At 37.4% G+C, this 21,720-nt stretch overlaps 1 protein-coding gene across 2 annotated transcripts in view; it reads right to left on the reverse strand.

Annotated features, from left to right (window-relative positions):
* The window catches only part of DOCK4 (dedicator of cytokinesis 4), a gene marked incomplete at both ends in the record, with an annotated part of 250,335 nt that overhangs the window by 150,541 nt on the left and 78,074 nt on the right, over positions 1-21,720 (reverse strand). For both annotated transcript variants that reach the window (XM_084262501.1, XM_084262500.1), the window contains 6 exons: positions 1,473-1,557; positions 2,859-3,007; positions 6,265-6,361; positions 8,281-8,336; positions 10,605-10,645; positions 11,661-11,744. In XM_084262501.1, coding sequence (XP_084118627.1) covers positions 1,473-1,557; positions 2,859-3,007; positions 6,265-6,361; positions 8,281-8,336; positions 10,605-10,645; positions 11,661-11,744 — 512 coding nt within the window. The remainder of the gene's footprint in view (positions 1-1,472; positions 1,558-2,858; positions 3,008-6,264; positions 6,362-8,280; positions 8,337-10,604; positions 10,646-11,660; positions 11,745-21,720) is intronic.

Consider the following 21,720-nt stretch of genomic DNA (forward strand, 5'->3'; position numbering starts at 1 on the left):
TATAGAAGCTACTGGATTCTCATGATTTTACTTCACAGTTTAGACCTTCACCGTTTTAATTCCCCACTAAGAGTAGGACAGCATTAAATTGTACTACTTCTCTTACTTGGTACCAAAAATAATTTTAAACAGCAACCTAAGCTACTCAGCCTTCAAACTGAGGTTATCTTGGGCTTTCCCCCCCCCCCTCTATTTTTCAAAGTGCACTCCATGAGTGCCATTATTAGCTTTCTGGGTTATTCTTCCTCTGTATGTTTCTTCTTATGATTAATGGTTTCTCACTGTATTACATCTAGTGCTTCAACAGGATTCCATAGGATTACATATGACTTTGAAGCTGTCCAAAGGTATTTTTATTCCAGCATGAAGAAATTATTAGGTTTGACATTAAAAGTTATCAACATAAGTCATTAAAAATAATCTTAAAATACAATTTCAGCTCAACAGAAAATTGTAGCATATATTGGTTTGCTTCATTCTATATTTAAATACAAATGTTAACATAAAATTTAGTTTAAGTAAAAGCTAAGTAAGTAAAAGCAAGTAAGACTCAGAGCTGTATCTGTAACAACTACAGGACCTAAATATGAGGTAAACCCCACATAAATGAGCTGGCAAATCTTTTTAGACCTTACTGGAGTTTAAATCAGAATAAGAAGTATCAGTGGTGGATTTAATAAATTAAGATAGGCTTTCATACCCAAAGGAGAGCTTTTCTATGCAGTTTAACTGCTATTTACATTAATATTTTAGAAAAGACCAATAGTCCCATATGATTAATTGTGACAGTACTTGTACCGTGAGTATATTATTACATTTCCACAAAACTCACTTTACAGCACTGATGCCCCAGGTAAAGGTCTAATGAAAAAGAGCTTCATAAGCTATTATTGATTATTAAATTCATGTTAACTGTCACAGTTTGGATGATCTAGCAGAAAACAAAACTTTTAACACATAATGTTTAAAATGAGTGTTTGAGTACATAAAAATTTGATACCAAATCAAAGCATCTCATATAGATACAGAGATAAGTGTTCAAAAGAAGATGCAGATATGACATAACTGTTCAGCCTTCCAGTACCTGAAGAGGCCTACAGGAAAGATGGAGAAGGCCTATTTACAAGGGCAGGTAGTGGCAGGACAAGGGTTAATGGCTTTAGGCAGAAGGGGGGTAGACTTAGATTAGATACTAGGAAGAAATTATTCTCTGTGAGGGTGGTGAGGCCCTGAAACAGGCTGCCCAGAGAAACAAGGGATTGGAACTAGAAGATCTTTGAAGTACCTTTCAATCCAAAGCATTCTAGGATTCTATGAATATTTCTTTTCTGCTAATAAAACTCATTACATCATGAAATGTCAGTTTATTTGACAAAAAAAAAAAAAGTACTTCCGGTTCAGTATAAGAAATCTGCCATCACAACATCAGTATGTATTTTGATAGCAAAGTATTGAGCATTATATTCACATACCAGCCTGTAGAGCTCCGTAATGCTGATCTCTTCAGGATCCACCATAGCATATTCTTTTCGTGGAACCAAGTCAAGTCCCAGTTGTCTGTATGAGAAATGGAATAACAATAAGTAGTTTCTACATGCAAAGGAAACAAATGAACACATTGCTTCTAACATTTAACAGAAACATCCCAAGAAACAATGTACGTGCTAACTGGCACTCTACAGTTGATTTTGGGTTTGTTTTAATGTATTTTGGCTGTACTCACCATTCACAAGTGATTCCTCCCCTTTCTTCACTTTAACACATTAATAGAATACATTTTAATACAATTTTTAAGCCTGTTTCTCATCATGGACAATGTACAGTGGATATTGTGCTTTGTACTACTGTAGACATTGTATGATGTGAGTTGCACTAGTATTGTCAATCTGAACGACAACCACAGAAATGATGATAAAAAGAAAATCCATCAAATACCAAAAGATCAGCTTATTTTTAATTTGGACTGGATGGTACCAAAGCTGCTTGGCTGCATTCCCCAAACAAAATGAAATGGACTTGAATCAAAAGGAATAAAACTTAATTTCAGCACAGCAGCAAACAATAAAGATTAGAACACATATGGGACAGTCAGGCTGAATTTATAAACAACTTGAAAGATCAGAAAAATAATTTTTAATAAGTTTTTAAAGAGTAGGAACTGACCACTGCAAAAGCTATCCCACGTCCATGCAGTTATTCCACAAAATTCTAAGCAGACATTTCATCATAAACAGTTAATCCCAGTTTTTCCACTATGCTAGGTATTTGGACGTTCAAATAGCAGTTTCTACTATTGAATATTGCTGTATTTAGTCAGTTCATCTGAATATTGGCTAAAGAGAAGTCTTTGGAAACAACACCTGAATGCCAAAAAGTATTTTAATATTTTCTTTCATTAAAAAACTCCCAAACCCCACAACATATTGTAGTAGCTCTTAGCAGTTATTCAGATAAAATAAAGATGCAGAGCATAGTAGCAGGATTTACATACAAGTGCCCAAGTTGGAACTGAACTGAGTGACACAAGTCAAAAAGGAAGTGATGTCAGCCAGTACAGGGTTTCGATTAAGACAGAAGAGCTATGCTGTGTCACATAGGAATCCGCCCAGGTCTATTTTAAGACAAAGTAGATATTCCAGACAGTACCACTGCTATAGAAAATAAACTGAGAGAAAAAAGCAAAATAAAATGACAAGTCACTTTTCGCTGGTAAAACATAGTGGACAGAAGAACAATGAAGGAGAAAGTCCATTAAAAAGATAACACCTGTCAAAAATGTGTTCCTTATTTCAACATTCTACAATGAGCCCAGAGCTGTGGCATTGTAATTAATGCTATTTTAATTTATATTTACTCACTCGTTGCCCCAATCTAGACGAGCAGTGATGTGTCGCTTGACATCCTTCATTCGATCGTGGGTGAGATGGCCGACAAGGACCTGCCTTCGCAGGTCTAGGATTTCATTCATTATGTGCCACAGTCGGTGAAAGAGGTCCCCCTCATTCCTCTGTGAGAAAGAAATAGAATTGCCTCTGCATCACCTGTATAAGCTGAGAGCCTAATAAATGCAGGTATGGCAGGGAAATGAAGGAAAAAGTTCCCATCTTATTCCCATGCTTAGTCTTTTTTCTCCCCACTGCATTTTACCTGCATGCATGGGGTGGGGGGTGGGGTCATGTATAAAACCATTTCAGAGCTTACCATAGGCCCTGCCTTTGCACCACACTCACTCCAAAATTTTGCTCCAACTCCTTATGCCTCACATTAACACAATCTAATTTGTCATAGATATGACAAAAATTCAACAAAAAAATGTTTTATTCAAAGAGCATGTTCATTCTGTGCTGCTGTCTCATCCCAACAGAGTATGTTATCATGTAACTCTGTACTATTTGAACTCATACACCTAAGGGGAGGAAAAGCCAATAGCCCCCAGGATGCAAGCTCCAAACCAGAGAGGGATAATGCTGTTGTAACTTTTTCTTCCATGGACGTAGCTCTACACACTACTGTCTAACCATAAATAAATAGTGTCACATCAACAGAAGCTTGCCCAGACAGCTCTTCATCTAACTGCGAAGTAAGACAAATTATATGCATAGGATTGCTTTCTAAACCACATCCTCCTACTCCAATTATAGGCTAGTTAAGGACATAGACAATTTCCCATAACAGTTTACCCCCCAAAAGATCTCTTAACTCTTCTTTCACCAGTTTTAAGTTATTTTACCCAGTATAGTTTTTCTAAGAAACTTCAGCTTGAGGAAATTATTGCAACCTCCATTTAAGTGATGCATCACTCCAAGTTGAAAAAACATTCCTATTCAGATTTGTTCTGCTAATTCTTGCCAAAAAAAACCCAAGTCTATTTCCCTTTTCCTTCTTCCTATGAACGAACAGCATAAAAAACAAGAGTTCAACTACTTCTGGGGGATAATTGCTATGGAAAGCTAAAATTCACTTAGAAGCAACATTACTCTCCATCAATAACTTTTCTATTCCAAGGGCTCTGACAAACTATCATTTGATAAATCTGCTCTTTTTATTTCACATTCATTCACTTCATAAGCTAAATAAAATGGGCATTAATTTATTGCTTGTCTTGGTTTTCGGTTTGGAAAAAAGCCAGTGTTTTCTGAACACGTAATTACAGCAGTGAAGAAAAAAGTTGCCAAAAAAGAAATAATTTCAGCAAGAATAATAGGATTATATGAACTTTATAAGTAAAAAAAAAATATATTCAAAGGGTCATATAAATAGCCCTTAAATTGGGAGCAAGAGGCAAAAAAGTCTTTATACAAATGTTACAGACATCTAGACAGACCGTATGTTTTCACAGTTTCCCATCAGACAATAGTCCAGAAAGATTTAATTTCTGAAGCTAAAAAACCCCAAATTAAACAAACACTTCTTCAGGTGCATTGGCATTTTTAGTATCTGATAATAAGGTCTACTGAAGAACATTATTCATGGGAATACAATGCTAGTGTTCAGCAAAACTATTAAGCTCAAAATAACATTTTTCAGTATCCTTTCTTTTCCAAAGCTTTAGAATTTTTCTGTAAACTGCTTGCATCTCAAAGTGCTGAGTGGATCTGCAAGCAGCTGTCTTTGCTTTATAGATTTAGGTTTCTATGTTAGTGATCATGTTTTTGCTCCTTCTGTTCCAGGAAAAGTCAATGTACTAACTTAAGTACCAATATACACAAAGCAAACATGCTTAGATATGCTTCAGACATTTGACAAAAAAGATTTCCCACTATAATCTAGAGAAATTCCATACAAGCTCTGAAGAAACAGTTTCTTGTTTCTCAAGAAACAGTACATACTGCTTAATTACAATCTCACAATCGTATCATTTAATTATAAAGAGCTGCTTAAGTGACTGATGATTCAAAACAGGACTATAAATAATAAACAAATAGGTGGCTGAGTTTAGCAGAGTTTTCTCTATGCAAGAAAATAGTTTGTCCACCCTAATTAAAACAGAAAACCCACAAACATTTTTATTGATATAACCTTCATTAAGACTGAAGATTTTAAGGGAGGTAATTACAGAAATGGAAAGGACACAGTTACAGAGTGAGCACAATAGAGCGATAAATGGCAATCACAGGAATAACACACACCTTGGGTGTTCTTTGACAAGGAAAGAATAGTTACTTATTGCTACTTTGTGTTTGGTGTTCACAGAACTGGAATACTATCTCCAGTTCTTAGTCCAGCAATGCAACAGAAAACACAAGTCAGAAAACAGGAGTGGTGAAGGGTAAAAAGCACAATTTACAGTGAAGTTTGAGAAGATGAATCTACTAAGATGGCTACCCAGAAAGATAAGACTGTAAGTATCTATTAAAGTGGAACAATTTCATAGAGGGGCATTCTGCAGAGAGTTGTAATAGAATTACAAAGACGGTTATGAAGGAAATACGAAAATGTAGACATAAATACAAGAATAAGGAAAAGCAGGCACTAATAACCATAGAGCACCATGAAATGTGATTTCATTCAAAGCAGGAGAAAAACCAGCTGACCTGAAGATGTCAGGGAGGGAGAGAAAAAGACCAGAGCCACAAAGTGTCCAGATAAAGAAACAAGAGAACTGTTAAAAATAGGACTTTTACTTAAAACTGGTGAGGTGTGAGATAAGGAAAAAGTTCAAAACTAGAATCTAATTCTTTAATGTGTGGTAGATAAATTCAAACATGAGTTTTTTATTATTTATAATGAAGAACCACATCCCACCTCCCACAGCAATGAGGACTCAATAGCGGGCATCCCTTGATCTCTGTGTCACGTACCAGAGATACTGGTCAAGTAACATGGACACATCTTAACTTAGCATTTGTGAGTGCACAGATGTGACAGGCAATAAAAATGTATGAGAAAATGAGTATAAAACAAATAAACTAGCTGTGAGATTTTCAATAATAGACTATATTTCTATATTTTAATAAAATACCAATATGGTTTGCTACACTTATTTCCCACCCTTCCATTTAGCAGACAAAGGAATCCTTATATGCAATGGCTACGCAATGAAGGTGGAGAAGACTTAATAAGTTGGCTAAATGTAGGAGCAGTAGTAGTCAATGAGTGGAACAAACTAAGAGATGCATTTAGTGCACAATAAGAACAGTTTAAAAAAAAACATAACATGTTTTTTTCCTGAAACATATACTTAAATTAAGCTGGAGCATCTAAAAAAACAGCGTGTCTTTTGAGTTGCCATTAAATCAAATAAAAGTTATTCAGGGTACTTGCCACATAAAGTTGTTTCCACATCGTTCCCCAGTCTCTTAAAGTTGATGTCATTTCTGTAATAACAGAATCTTCTGTTGGAATAACCATTTCAAATTGTCTGTAACATGCAGAAGAACATATGATATTACACAAGCATTACAAATCCCATTACAGCTACTAATACAAAGACTTCCTCCTGCTAACACTAATGTCTGTCTGTCAACCTACACAGGTGTTCCTTCAGTCCACGACACTTTTTATTTGTGTATTTCATTTAATCCCCATGGAAATGTTTCACGTAAAAATAATTAAATTCCCATACAATGTCTAGGTCCTACAGAAGTCAAGGTGAGGTTTTTTATTATGAGATAAACAGGTAAAAAGCTACTTTCACAGTAGAGTAATTCCCAGTCCCAATGGATCTTATCGGTTTAGCTTAGATTTCAAATGAATGATTATTTCCACTCTTTTTTGCTTCTTTTTTTATAGAAGTTAAGACAGAAAACACCATTCCTTCAACTGAAAGAGGATATAAAACCTCAAAAAAATACTAGTAGAGTGTGAGTGATTTTCTGTATATTTGATGAGGCCCAAGAAAAAGCTGGGTTGTCTTGGTGAAGACCAAACTCTCCACCCCCCCCCTCAGTCTATGTACCATAAGCACTACCACTTCATTCTCACACACAGAACATTTCTAAGGTTTGCATTCATGCCTGGATTACTTTTCTCATTATATCATTTCTCTCTTATCAAGTTAACATAACAATGTGACAGCCCCTGGCCGTGAAGTGCTGTAGGGCACATGGCCTGAATGGAAAACACAGACTGAGGAAGAAACAGGGGCAACAAAGACTGAATTCCCTGCAAGTACTGTCACTGTGTCTGCTAACAAAAATTATCCCATCTTTACCCTTTGTTTATGGTTATTTTTTGTTTCACTGAACCTTCAATTTTATCTACAACTACTTTTAAAGGAGAAACCTAGGACGTGACAAACCACACGTGGCTTCAACTCATTAGCAAACAGAGTGCTTAACAGTAATATGAGCCTATTTTCACCTGTGGGAATGAGAGGGTTTGGGGTTTTTTTATTATGACTATGGTCTTTGTGATTATCTCTGCTCATCATGAATCACAGACCTTCTACTAACCCATTTGTGCCCCCAAAATAAAGCTCACCTACACCTGATGTTTAGGCATCCATCTATTATGATGAAATTGTCTTTACTTGAATGTATTTCAAACTGCTACATATCACTTCTCCATAAATAACTAAATAAATGATACAATGTGAACACTCTCAAATTAACTAAATTTTTTTGAAAAACCTGTGTTGAAATAAGATCACTGACAAGTTTTTTTAGAAGTTATACAGTCAATGTAAGAATTACACCCAAAAATGAAAATCAGTGTTGCTTTTAGTCATAATATTTGAGTTCCAAAACAGAATTTTTGAACTAATTTTAACTAGTTGTTCTGGTTTTTATTAACTTTTCTAAAAATGAAGAGCTCAGTTGTTGTGGAAAATAAACATTGGCTCTTCATCACTTGAAGAAAAGTAGGTAAAACCATCTCCATTTATAGTTTTAGTGACATTTTTGTCACTGAACCGACACATTATTTTACCTTTTCTTTTGTAAAACACCAGCTGTCTGCCATGATACAGTTCCTGTCCTCCAACAAAACAAATTATCTTAAACAGCAGGTTAATACCCAGCTTTTGTACTGAATAACTTCTTCAAACTAAGATAATACATTTTTCAAGCCAAACTTAACACTTTCAAGCAAACTTCCTCTAGACAATACAGACTGATGTTCCCAATTGTGCTCCATGTCTTTACAGAATAGCTCACTCCAATTTCATGACCACGTAGGAGCATCAGGTTAGCTAAGGACAACCATTTCAAGTCCCATGGCAGTAAGCTGAAGTTAAGATATTATAACATAATGAAATCACCACTTTATTGAATAAGCAAAAGATTTTTTGAACAAGCTTAAACCATGCTTAAATATTTGAAACCAGAACATTTCACCTACCCTTTGTTCTTAACACAGGCATTTTTCAAGTGAATGTAGTTGGATGGAAATATGCCCTGAAAAATAAAATCATTTAGGTAAAACAAAAAAACTTCCCCTTACATGAGTTTGGAGTCCAATTTAGTACCATTTAATATGCAAATGTGTGCTGAATTAGTAGTCCTCCAAAGAATTACAAAAAATATGTACAAAAAAAAAGAATGCTGTATGTATTTAGTATAGACCTAACGGAAAATAAAATGTTATATTCATTAGAGTTTAAATGCTTCAATACTTCAGAAAATTAGAAGATAAGCATGTGTAGAACATGAAGACTGCCTGAGTGCTCACTTATCCTAGGCATTTATATTCATTATTCCCACATTGACAAGAAACAGACCAGCTGTAGGGGTAATATTGTACTGACAGTCTTAAAAATTATAACTTCAGATATAAAGTAAAATAAAGTTCAATAAAGTTGAGTTTATTTAAGGGCTCTCTACCGCTCTTTTGAATGGAGAGCACTGCTGCAACAGTCATACTGCTGTAAGAGAGCACTAGCCTTCATAAATCAGAACAATAAGCAAAACAAAGCAACTTCCAAGTCTCTTGCTGGGAATGTTAATACTCCACAGCTCGTGACATAACACAGTGCAGGAAAATACATGCATGTTCTCTTTACAAGCACAGCTGCACACAGCTTTCCTTTGACGATGGTGCCCCATTTTCTTTCAACACAGACATCAGGCCTTCAACAAAAAGGCATCTACTATGTAGAGGCAGCTGCCCTTGTAAACGCTCCTACTCCTCTGCAATATAAAGTAGTTCAGGAGAGCATCTCCCAAGGACAGCAAGATGCACAGCCTTGCACTGTAACAATGCACCAGAAAGCAGGGATGGCTGCGTATGCACGCTTACTGCAGACCAGCTGCCACAGGTAATTTCTTTTGAGTGTCAAAACTGGCAGAATAACAAGGGAAGAATCTTGACATAGCAATAGCAACAACAGGTGGAGGTACAAGGTGCTCTTATTTTTACTTTTGGAGAGACTCCCTTCAAAAAATCTAATCCAGAAAGCTGTTTGTATTCACACTAGGAAAGCAGAAATTATCTCTCTCATTTCTTCCCACATCAAGTCATGTTTAGAAAACCTATTCATAACTTCTAGCAATACATTTGACAGACCACAAAGCAAGACTGACAGCAAGCATGTGGTGAAAATTGCAACAAAAGACACAGAAAATGCAATAATAAATCCCAACAGCTCCTGTCTTATAAATCAAATGGCAATATATATCAATGAGGTTAAAGTAGTAAACATCAGATTAGACTCTGTGGCTAAATTTATTTTTCACATTGACCTTCCATATAAAGCAACAGAAATTGGTGTGAGCAGAGTCTGCAGGCCCAGGCACAAGAGGTCAATGAGTTATGATATGAGCCCCTAGGAACTTTTGAAATTAAAAATAGTATGTGTGTGCCCTATTTAGTAGCTGAAGAGGCTTGGAAATGGAGAGAGGGAAAAAAAGAGCAAAGCTTACAATGCAGGTTGAAGGAGCAATAGATCTCTCTTCAATGCCTTTAACAAGACTAAAAACTCTAGCACTGTGTTGAGGGAAGAAAGCAATCTTGAAATGGTTTGCCAAAAACAATCTTTCAGTCCAAGGCAAGTGAACAAGAGGTATTAAGAAAATAGAAAGACAAATAGGTATAAGCATATAAAAATATATAAAAGTGAACATTGGCTGAAATATTTACTTCGGAGTACTTCATATCTGAATGAAGGAAGAAGAAAAAGGAAAAAAATATCTACCAGCAAAGTTTGGTTTGGAATACTACCAGCTACACCACTGTGGAAAACCAAGAACTACACATCAAAGCAAAATAAGATCAACCATATTTTTTACATGACAATACATATCTTTTATTGAACTGATACTCTGCATGTGGCTCTCAAACTAGCTTTCTCCACTGGCTGTTCTAAATTAATACGTAGCATCAAGAAAAATAGGCAGAGTCTAACTTTTCCAACACAATTACAATTTGTATTCTCAGTAGACTTTTTCCTTCAACTTAGCTTCCTCTGAGTTTACAATCTAAAAATTAGAAATAAAAGAAAATTCACTAGAGTCTCAGATTTGTAGCGTATCATCCTAACACATAGGAGCATTTTAGAACTGTAATCCATGTCCAAATCTAATTAAAGCAGTATCAATAATATATTTAACACTAAGCTCTAGCTTTCTTTTAAGGGTAAATATCATATAGTTACATGGAGACTATAAACTTTTTAAAAGTAAACATTTATTTGTGCCAAAGAATGCAAAACTGCAATTGACCTTTACCTTAACATTGGGGTTTTTTAAGGCAAATCCTCTGTACCATCCTGTGAAGAAAGAACATTTTGCTTTTTAAAGTATGCAAATCATTTCAGTATGTAAAACAGATTTCATCTTTCCCTTTTGGACAGATATGACAGTTACACTGAGCTGTCAGACTGCACTCATTTAAAAGACTTTCCATACAATGAAAGGTATTTTGCTTAAAGCAGCTCATACTTGGATGACTTAACTCAGTTTCAGGAATTACTCTTTAACCCTGTATCACCAAATGTTTCCGACAATGGAACCCAGGTATAATTTGCACTAGATGTCACACCAGACAAAAGGGAAATCGTTTCATATTCACTGTAGGTATTTACAAGTGATGTCTGGACTTCATATTCTAAATTTACCAATCACATTATTATACAAAATTCATAATATACCTGATTCAAGAGAAACAGATGTTTTCTGAAAGAAAATTTCTTACAAGGTTAACAGTATATAAACCTGACATGAAATAAAAGCCAGCAATATAATCCTAAATGATTTTTAAAATCACATTGATTTGAGTTAGGTAGTGTATTAAGGAGGCAGCTCATGAAAAAAAAAATCAACTTTATTTCTATTGCACTAGTAATGGACATTTGCAAAAATCATATTAGTATTCTCCACCTCAGAACAGAGGCAGAAGAGAATGTTTATACTGCTTTAAGATTTAAACTTAGGACTTTGAATTCATGTGAAAGGGTCTTGATGGCAGCCAGGCATCCCTTGGAAATACCAAGAAAGTAAAAAAATCACAATGAAAACTCCTTGCTGTTTTAACTGCTACTCTCTATGAATGTTTGTTAAATGGAGAGTTTGAATAAAGAATAAATAATAATAATTAAAGAATGCACTGCAAATAAATTATAGGGATTAGAACTCATTGGAGTTGTGAAAAAAAAATCAAGAGGCCAGAACATGTTTGTTATTGAGTTTAAAAATGCATTAAGAAAATAAATTAACAGTAATAAGAGTTCAAATCAACAGCATACAAAACTTCATTATCCCTGGAATTTCAACCCATGAACTCACCATCACATTTCTCTAATATTTGAACAGTGTCTCCAATCTCCAGTGAAAGGCCATGTGGGACCGTCCCTCGAAAACCAGCTATTACTGAAAAAAATTAATAAGATTCAATTATTTGCAACATTAAAATACAAATTCTTTTCCCTCTTGTTAACAAAAATAGAATATTAATGGGGGAAGTGTCACCACAAAGAGGGCTACTGAATTTTCATAAGCTGCAGAAAGTATCAGGGGCTAAGCCACTTTTCGAGCCGAAAATTCAAAATACAGGACTTGGAAAAAACCTGAAACACTTACAGACCTACTACACATGAATGGAAAGCTTGTACTGGAGAACACTGCTAGCTAGACCGCAGCTACCCTGAAGGACAGAAGCTGTTTTATTCCAAATGCTCACATTAACACATATCAGACCCCAGGATTTTGCAAGCTGAAAGTGCCAATATTTTTGTTGCCGCCTATACCACCCACACGCCACAAAAGGAAAAGCCTTCTTTCACATTCACTTAATGGATGCTATAGACCCAACACTCCCTGTAATCCCAAATGTGAGGAAAAGGGGAGGGAGCAGAGAGCAGTAAAGTGTGCTCTTCACTGAAATACGTTAAGTGCACACACAGTTTTCCCTGCAGCTTCCCCAGAGCCAGGGGAGCCCAGGTCATGAGCTCAGGCTGGGACAAAAGCTATGGAAATGGGCTTCCCTTGCTGGAGATAAAACCTCCTACAGAAAGAAAACGTCCACCAAAGCAGCGATTCTCCCAAATACAATTGTCAAACGTTGTCTTACACCGTTAGTGCTAAAAAAAATAGCCACTTTCCCCCCCCCTCCACTCAGAACCAAAATACAACAATCAATAGCCACTCAAAACGCTCATCCCTCCAAATTCATTAACAAGCTAGAGAGCAATTCAACTCTTCAAAACCCATGCTTATTATATTTGAAGCTCTGAATTAAAATAACACTTAATTCAGGCCACGACAAACAACAATGATTTTGATTCTCTGTATTGCAATATTCTTTTGGAGCTAAATTTTACAGTTGAAGAGGAAAACATCCTTCTACCAGTATCAACAGGGTAACAAGGCACAAAATTATTTAAGTGGCCTTAAGAGCAGCCTTGCTCCTTCCATATCTATCCAGCTAAATAGGAAACCCCAAATCCCACAGCAAAGTTAAAAAAACCCCATCAAGTTAGAGGAGTGAGGACAAAAACATCTTCACATGTGAAAGGATATCCCATGGGTGCAGACATGCATATAAAGTAACTCCTCTTCCACCGAAGAACCTGCAGGATCTTGAGTCACAAAACCCCATTTTGTCAGCTCTCGCCTGCTGTCAAGAGGGGGTGTTGTGTGTGTCCCCACCCCACCACAGAGACAGGCAGAGAAAACACTCAAACACAATATAACCTGTCATCTCACGCCTGTGCTTGTCACACTGTTCATCAAAGGCAGTGGGAGAGATTAGCTGTCAGTAACCACAAAAAATGAAAATTCATTTGTGAATCCTTGCCAGAAAGTTCCAGATTTTAAGAGTAAATTGTGAGGATATGGTTTATACTATAGAATCTATAGGATAGCATGTACAAAAATGTACCAAAAGTACATTTTTTTGGTCAAATCTTTCTTCAAAATCTGAAGGCTTTGAAACTCATTGAATTCAATCATCTCTAAATCATTGCTGTAGGTAACCCTGTGAAAAAATCCTATGGGATTATGTGCCCAGACCATCCCCAAGAGGCTGATATAATATACAAGCAGTATTTGTAGCACTGAACCTTTTTTCCTCCAAAGCACGTGCATTTAACCAATCTCTGTTCATTTCAGTGCTCCTCCTACTCTCAAAGGTATTTCCATTGAAATAAAATATCCTGAAATAAGCAGGGCTGCTTTGGTTCCCCCACCAAATACAATCCCCATCAATTGCCCATTTTTAACAAGGGTTAGTTGCAAGACAATATGTTTTTCCACTGAAAAAGTCTGTCTATGAGTTGAAAAAGGAGAATTTTTCAATTCATTCTTATGTAAACATCTAAAAATTACAACAACTGTGAAGATATTAAAATAAAAAGAAGTGCATCCCTTCCTCCCAAATATCAATACATTGTGTATCTAAATTCCTTTGTAGCACTGGAATGACAGATGTTGTTCCAGTCATGTTTCTAGCTTGCGAGAAAGAAGAGGGAATTTTGAAACCCACCAGACCAGCACATACATACAGCCATTGGAGAAAAAAAAATATTAAAGAATTAACAGAACTAGCATGCAAAACCAAGCCCTTGTGTGTTGTTACACTTGTGAGATGTCTTATTTTTAAACTCCATGCGATAAAAAGAAGGATGGTAATTTTCTCCTTAAGAGCCAATATATCCTGTCATATTGTTATGATCTGACTTTGCTGTGACATTCAGTTTTTATTACTTAGTTAGTAGATCTGTTAAAGGTTGGGGTGTTTTTTATGTTTTTAAAAAAAACCATCCAACTTTAAGACAAAAAAAAAAAAAGACTGAAATCTGACACAGTGCAGAAAATAGAATTCGTTTAAGAGCACATAGGAAAAAAATGATAACTTGAAATATCTCCTAGAAGGATAGCCTGCAGAGTAGCAGAAAAAGAAAGAAAGAAACGAGGGCATCACCTGTACCACTGAGTCAGGCAGCACATTCACCCAATCTACTCATAAAAATCAGGCTGGATTCTTGCTGAGGTCGTGCAGCGAGGTCAGGTTCAAAACAGGCAGCCCATGGTCTTTAGGCAATGCCACTCAAAAGTAAAGAAAGCACAGTGCTGCGCAGCAGAGAATTTAAAGCAAAGCACAGAAATCCACTAACTCATGTTTTCTCAGTTAACTTTCTACTAATCACGTTACAAAACTGGGACTGAGACAGAAGGTGGCTATTCATGTCTTTTTAGTTTATCTGTGGGGTATACATAAGTAGATTACAGGGAGGATAACGATGAAGCCCTGGAATAAGGTAGTTACAGTTCAACCAGAGAAGATCCCCGGGTTCAGCGAGGACACAGGGTTCTTAACCAAGTCATGATAGACATTTGATGTACTGAACCTCTTGCCCTCTTCCCTTCAATGACCACATTGTTCTGCAGCTTTTTGCAGATGCTCCTTAATTCTTCCTCCTAGTAGTATGAAATACATTATCACTCTGCTCTAACTGTGGCTTAAGGTGTTGTCAACTTGAGAGACAGATACATTTATCATACTCATAGAACTGGAATTTATATATATATATACACACACACACAGAGTATTCACCAAGCCATATGCATCACACACATGCCATTTTCATTCCTCTAATAGTAGCTGCTGTGGTTATCTATCACCTTCTCTCATTTCCACTGCAACTGGATAGCAGAGACCTTAGAATAGGAGGACAGACAGGAGAAGAGCAACACACTCTGAATATAGCTCACCTACAAATACCTGCAGCTTTTGCAGGTGTGATATCCACATGCACATCCCCAGGAAGCTACGTATCAAAAGCACATACATCTGGGTACATTTTGTTTTGTCATTGTAGTACCCGAAGGTCACATAAATGTCCTGTTTGTGTTTCAAGCACAGGTGCAATAATTGATGCCTTTTTCAGTCACCCCTCAGCCACTGGACGAATGTGGAATGTCACAATAAAAGTTTGTAGGAGGATATATTCTCAGAAGTCTTTTAGATACTGAGCTCAAATACAGCTGCTGGCTGGCATTATTAAATATTTTCTTGCTGCCAAAGAGCACTCGGAGGACAAACAAGCAAGACAAGAACAGAGGACAAAAATCTAGTCCACACAGAAGGTGAAATCATATGGTGAGAATATTAATATTAAAGCAGCTTTGGGCTTAATGACAAGCTTCAAATTTTTAGGGTATCACAGGTGCAGTGAAACCCAAGCTATGAAACAACCCATTTCTGCGAGAACTATAGAAAGATAATTAGGGAGAAAAAAAGAAAGTTTATGAGATTGCCAGTTAAATTACCTGCCTGTGATTAACCACTAAAATTAATAAAATATGCTAATACCATCGAAACATTCTTCTACATTTCAATAGAACTAAGTCAGTTCAAGAATGTGACATAAGACCTTACAAGACTTCCTTTTTATGTGTTTCATAAAGTTTTTCACTACAAGGACATGTGTGAATAATTGTAATGTGTTTTTTAAAACTTACTTTCATGTCAGACCACCACTGCAATCAGGAAAAAAAGAAGAGAAGACATAACCTGATGGAGCTCTTAACATTCAGTTTCTCAAAAGAAACTTCATCTTTCTGCTCTCTTCCAAATCACTGCCTCTCCATGCTCACTGTGGGACAGATTTACATATATAAGAACCTGCTGTATAAAAAGATCAATCCAAACCCACGGTCTTCATTAAAACCTTTATGTGTGTGTGTGTCTGTGTGTGTGTGTGTGTGTGTAAGAATTAATTTTCTCCTGATCTAGAGAATAGATACCATTGTTGCTCTAAAGAATAAACCAAGTCTTCCTGCTTGAAACCAGTGCATTCAAATCTTCTATGAGAGTTAGCATTATAGATACATTTGAGATTCACCAAGAGCATGTTGGGTTCCAAAGCTGCTTGACTTTTTGTTTCTAAGATGAAAATGACTTTTCACAAAGGGTGCAGTGTGACACTGTGCTCCAGATGCACCCCTGTCAAGTTAAAATTAAGCTCAATACTACAAAAGGAGACTTACAGTACACTGCAGCTGTTGGCTAATCAGCAGGACATACACCCCCCCAATAGAAAATGAACCAATACCAGTACAAGCGACATCTACAGCAGTGACTAATACCTCAAAAATGAACATCTTCACCGCAATAGCATACTCATGTTTCACGTAATAAAAACCAGTTCTTCAACTGAAGAAAGAGGACAGGGAAAAGGATGTGGGGTAGAAAAATATAAATTACCTTAATAATTACATGGGCATGTTAAAATAGACTTCAGTTTAATGCCCTAAGTCATGATGCCCCAATTGTCAGAGGTAGCATACAAATGGCACAGAAATGTGGTAAAAACACATTGGAAAAAAACAGACTTGGAGGGTGAGTACACTGTGTCAGAGAGACTTTTTTTGATGGGAAGCAAGACAGAGCTTGACAAGCTTGAGGGGTGGGTCCATACAAACTGCATGAAGTTCAACAAGGCCAACTTCAAGGTCCTGCCCACGGGTCAGTGCAATCCCAAGCACAAGTATAGGCTGCGTGGAGCAGTCCTGAGGAAAAGGACTTGGGGTGCTGATCGATGTGGAGCTCAATGTGAGCCAGCACTGTGCACTAGCAGCTCAGAAAGCCAACTATGTCCTGGGCTGCATCAAAACCAGCGTAGCCAGCAGATTGAGATCTGATTTTGCCTCTCTACTCTCCTGTCATGAGCTCCCATCTGGTGTATTGTGCCTAGCTCTGGGATGCCAACATAAGGACATGGAGCTGTCGGAGCAAGTCTGAAGAGGGACCACGAAGTTGATGGGGGAGGCTGGAGCACTGCACCTCTCCTGTGAAGACAGGCTAAGGTTAGGCTTGTTCAGCCTGGAGAAGACAAGATTCCTGGGAGACTAACTGCAGACAACCAGTAATTGAAGGGGTCTACAGGAAAGATGGAGAGGGACTGTTTTTCAGGGAATTTACTGACTGGAAAAGGGTAGAATTTAGATTAGATATTAGGGAAAAAATCCTTACTGTGAGAGTGGTGAGGCACTGGAACATGGTGCCCAGAGAGGTTGTGGAAGCCCCCTCCTTCGCAGTGTTCAAGGTCAGGCTGGATGGGGCTTTGGGCAACCTGGTCTAGTGGAGGGTGTCCCTGCTTACTGTACTGGGGTTGGACTAGGTATCTTTGAGGTCCTTTCCAACACAAACCATTCTCTGATTCTATGTTCTGACAGAAAAAGAATTGATTAGCTGGTAACAGGGATGGGTGGCCCACTTCAAAGTTTTGCTTGGGGTTATATTCTTAAAATTTTTATGCCTGAAATAACTAGAGATCTGCACATAAGAACTAATGAAGCAGACATTGTTGTTCCTTTCCTCCTAACAGATGACCGTAAGCTATTATTGATTCCAGATATTATCTGCTATAACTGAAATCAGGTCTTCTCAACAGCAAAAGCAACTTTTAAAGTTTTTACTCCAGACTTAAAGTGCCTTTCTTTCACCAGATTCAGACTCTGAGGTACAATCATTTCAAGTGGTTTCTTTTCCTATTCAACAGTTGAAAAATTAATCAAAAAAAGCTGTAATAAATGAAACCAGAGAGCTTCCAACAGTATAAAGTTATTATCTTAGTTTAAAAAAAAACATTTACTGCTGCATTTTTCCTTTATGATGGAAATTTGAGCGCTTTTTTAATGACACTTTTTAGTAAATGAGTAATGAAGTGTATAAATTACTTTTGAGGAAGGCTCTGATTCAGTGGTCTTTATTGCAGAAATGTAAAAACTATCCATTGATATGTACTTATGGATAGTAAGTACAACAAACATCTGGCACTATAAGCGGCTGCAGAAAACGCAACATTAGAGACAACACATCATCAGGACAGCTGCTTAAAAAAAATAAAATCAGACTAATAACTATACCCAGGATACTGTTTTTCAAGTCATGTCTGAAGCTACTGACCACTGGCAAGCAATGCAAACATTCAGTGGTACAGCTGTCTGAATTTCGTGGCACAGGGATCTCCTGAGCCAGACATGGTATGTCTGTATTCAACAACCATTGATGGATTTTTTTTTTCATTAATTTGCCTAGCCAGTCTTTACATGCATCATAATGTCAATGTCCCCACACTCACAGCCTACTTTTCAGTTTAAATATGCTTCATGGAAAGACAGTCTTACTTTTGTTTTACAGTGCCAATTTCATGTATCCTTGTTCTGATAGAAAAGTTTGAACAAGAAATCTCTTGTCACCTTTCTCTACACATCAGCCATACCTTTTCCAGGATGAAGCTTTTCCTGCTCAAAAGAAGCTGAAGAACATGTTCAGCTTTCTGAAACAGGCATAATTTTCTGAAGCACAAACACAGAGACATACAGCTTTGCTAAAGCAGAACCACCAAAGCTTACTGTAAAAGGCCATCACGTGCACTGAGCTTTGCCTAGATATGAATTGATCTGGATGGAGTGGCATGATAGTATAGCTACATGCTCGGGCTTCTAATACATGAGTTAATTTGGGCATCTGTTCGGTAATGCATTGTGCTGCCTGCAGAAACCCTAGGAGGCTTGCTGCAAACCCAAAACAAGCTAATGAAGACAGCGACAGAAAAGCAGAGAGGGGATGAGGGGGGAATCAATCTAATCTCCTTTCAATAAACACAACATATATGAATGTTAGTTTCAATAACAGAAGCGATCCTTAAATCTGTTGGAGATTACTGAGGATAAACATTCTCAAATTTATATTGAAATGAAAGGCTGCCAGTTCTCTCGCCTGTACATGTAAATCACAATTAAAAGGACTAAAAAGATAGCTCAGATGATGTCAGTTCAGGACTCCTGAGCCACATGTGGCTTTTGAACATCTCAAGTGCTACTCACGCACAGTAGTCAATTGTTCTTAGAAGATGAGTGCTTGCATGGAATTTTCCTAATAAGAACATTAGGATGAAAATACCTGAAGGCACATTAAAGAAAAAGTAATCAAAAAAGTCTGTATCAACATCCAAATTTTAAAATACCATATAAAGTAGAATAATGACATACAACTGTTCTTTTCATTTAAAAATCAAAATCCTTTCACAAAACCAAAATAATCTGGAATTCCTCCTGCTAACAGCACAAGCTACCACCTATACACATAAGGCAGATGCTGAGTCTGAAACAAAGGGCAGAGCTGCGGCAGACTGTATTCCCTCCCGTGATGGGTTCAACATTTAAATCCAGCAAGGTAATCACTTTCAAATCCCTCATTACAATGCTGCCAAAAACTATAGGGCAATTCTAACGTAATCAGTTTAGTGTGACTGAACATTTGTCAAGCTCTCCTCATCTTGCATCTCAGCTACAGCAGGAACCTTATCATCACTCTGATAATAGCCTGATTGGTTCTCCCAATACCTGCAAAGATTTTTCTAAACCTTTCCTTTGGGATCCCCAGCTATTAGGCACTACATCTTGGAGAAGTACACTAAAAGTAACAAGTGATGGCACCTATTTTCCATTGAGAATGGCTGCCGTTCTAGAACACCAGAAAAATTCAGCATGTACCACCAGTGTCCCTGTCCTTGCAGGTATGAGATTTCATTTTTTTTTTCCTAGAGTTATCGAAGAATCATAGAATGTGTGAGGTTAGAAGGGCCCCATAGACATCATCTAAATCCTACTCTCCCGCAATAAGCAGGGACACCTTTAACTAGATCAGATTGTTCAGAGCTTCATCACGCCTGACCTTGAATGCCTCCACGGATGGGGCCTCCACTACCTCTCTCTGGGCAACCTTTTCCAGTGTCTCATCACCCTCAGAGTGAAGAGCTTCTTCCTAACATCTAATCTAAACCTACCCCGCATTGGTTTAAAAACACTGCCCCTTGTCCTGTCACTACATGGCCTTACAAACAGTCCCTCACAAGCTTTCTCGTGGGTCCCCTTTAGATACTGGAAGACCACTATAAGGTTTCCCCAAGCCTCATCTTCTCCAGGCTGAACAAGCCCAACTCGCTTGGCATGTCTTCATAGGAGAGGTGTTTCACCTCTCTGATCATCCTCGTGGCTTTCCTCTGGATCTGCTCCAAGAGGTCTATGCCCTTCTTGAGTTGAGGACTCCAGAGTTCGATGTAGTGCTCAAGGCTGGGTCTCACCAAAGCAGCATAAAGGGGGAGAATCGCCTCTCTCGATCTGCTGAGCACACTTCTTTTGATGCAACCCAGGATATGATTGGCCTTCTGGCCTTGTTGGCTCACGTCCAGCTTTCTATCTATCAGTACCTTCAAGTCCTTTTCCGCAAGGCTGCTCTCTATCAGATCATCCCACAGGCTGTATTTGTAGCAAGGACCGTCCCAACCCAAATGTAGGACCTTGCACTTGTCTGTGTTTGCATGGGTCTTGTCCAGGTCTCTTTGGCATGTTGACTGCACCGTTCAGCTTGGTATCATCTTCAGACTTGCTGAAGGTGCACTTGATTCCACTGTCTATGTCACAGATGAAGATATTAAACAACACTGGTCCCAGTACACATCCCCTGTGGGACATCACTTGTCACCCCTCTCTATCTGGACATTGAGCCATTGACCTCTACCTTCTGGATGCAACCATCCAGCCAGTTTCTTATCCACCAGATATTTGATTTTCTATCAAATAATTAGTTATGCCCTGTGTATTTCTTGAACTCCTGCTGCACCTTGCTATGTCTACATCTTGTCCCTCCTAAGAGCAATTTCTTCATTTGCTTTAGTTCTGAAGCAGGAATTTAAAAGTAAAGATAAAACAACACAAACAGGTCTTTACAAGTCTAGAAGATCTGTTACACCTTAAAATCTATGAATAAATGATACAGCTCCTTCCCATTAATTTTCTCGGGATTTTTGTCCTCTACAGAGAAGGAATGTCAAAGTAAAACCTGTCAGATGTATTATGGGAGAAGGCGAGTTGGAACCTGTAGAGTCACGTATAGATTTCATTAATTCAATCAAATTATAATAAAGGAACCAGCTGGTCTCATAATTCTAACGTAGAGCTACAGATGTAGCATAGATACATTAAGACTGCCATGAACAGTTAAGTGTGGATTAAGTGTCATTTTCCTTCATTACTTGGAAACAGCAACAGCTTAAAAATCCAACTCATAGAAAGGAGTAAGTGGAAATAGTAAGTGGAAAAAAAGTAGATTATGCTAAGATTCCATTATCCTGAGAGAACAACCTTTTTAGTTAAAAATTATTGTTATTCACTATGACTTGTACTAAGAGTAAGTATTTACTTAAGCATTTTGAAAGGCTTTACTAAGCATTTTGAAACTAAGTAATTATCTTAATTTTTACTAGTAATATCTCTTTTCCTTGATCAAACTACTTAACTTGAAGAAGTCTTCATGTTTTGTTCATAGCCTTTGGGG

This window comes from Gallinula chloropus, assembly GCF_964237585.1.
Source record: "Gallinula chloropus genome assembly, chromosome: 1".
In the NCBI taxonomy this organism is placed as follows: domain Eukaryota; kingdom Metazoa; phylum Chordata; class Aves; order Gruiformes; family Rallidae; genus Gallinula; species Gallinula chloropus.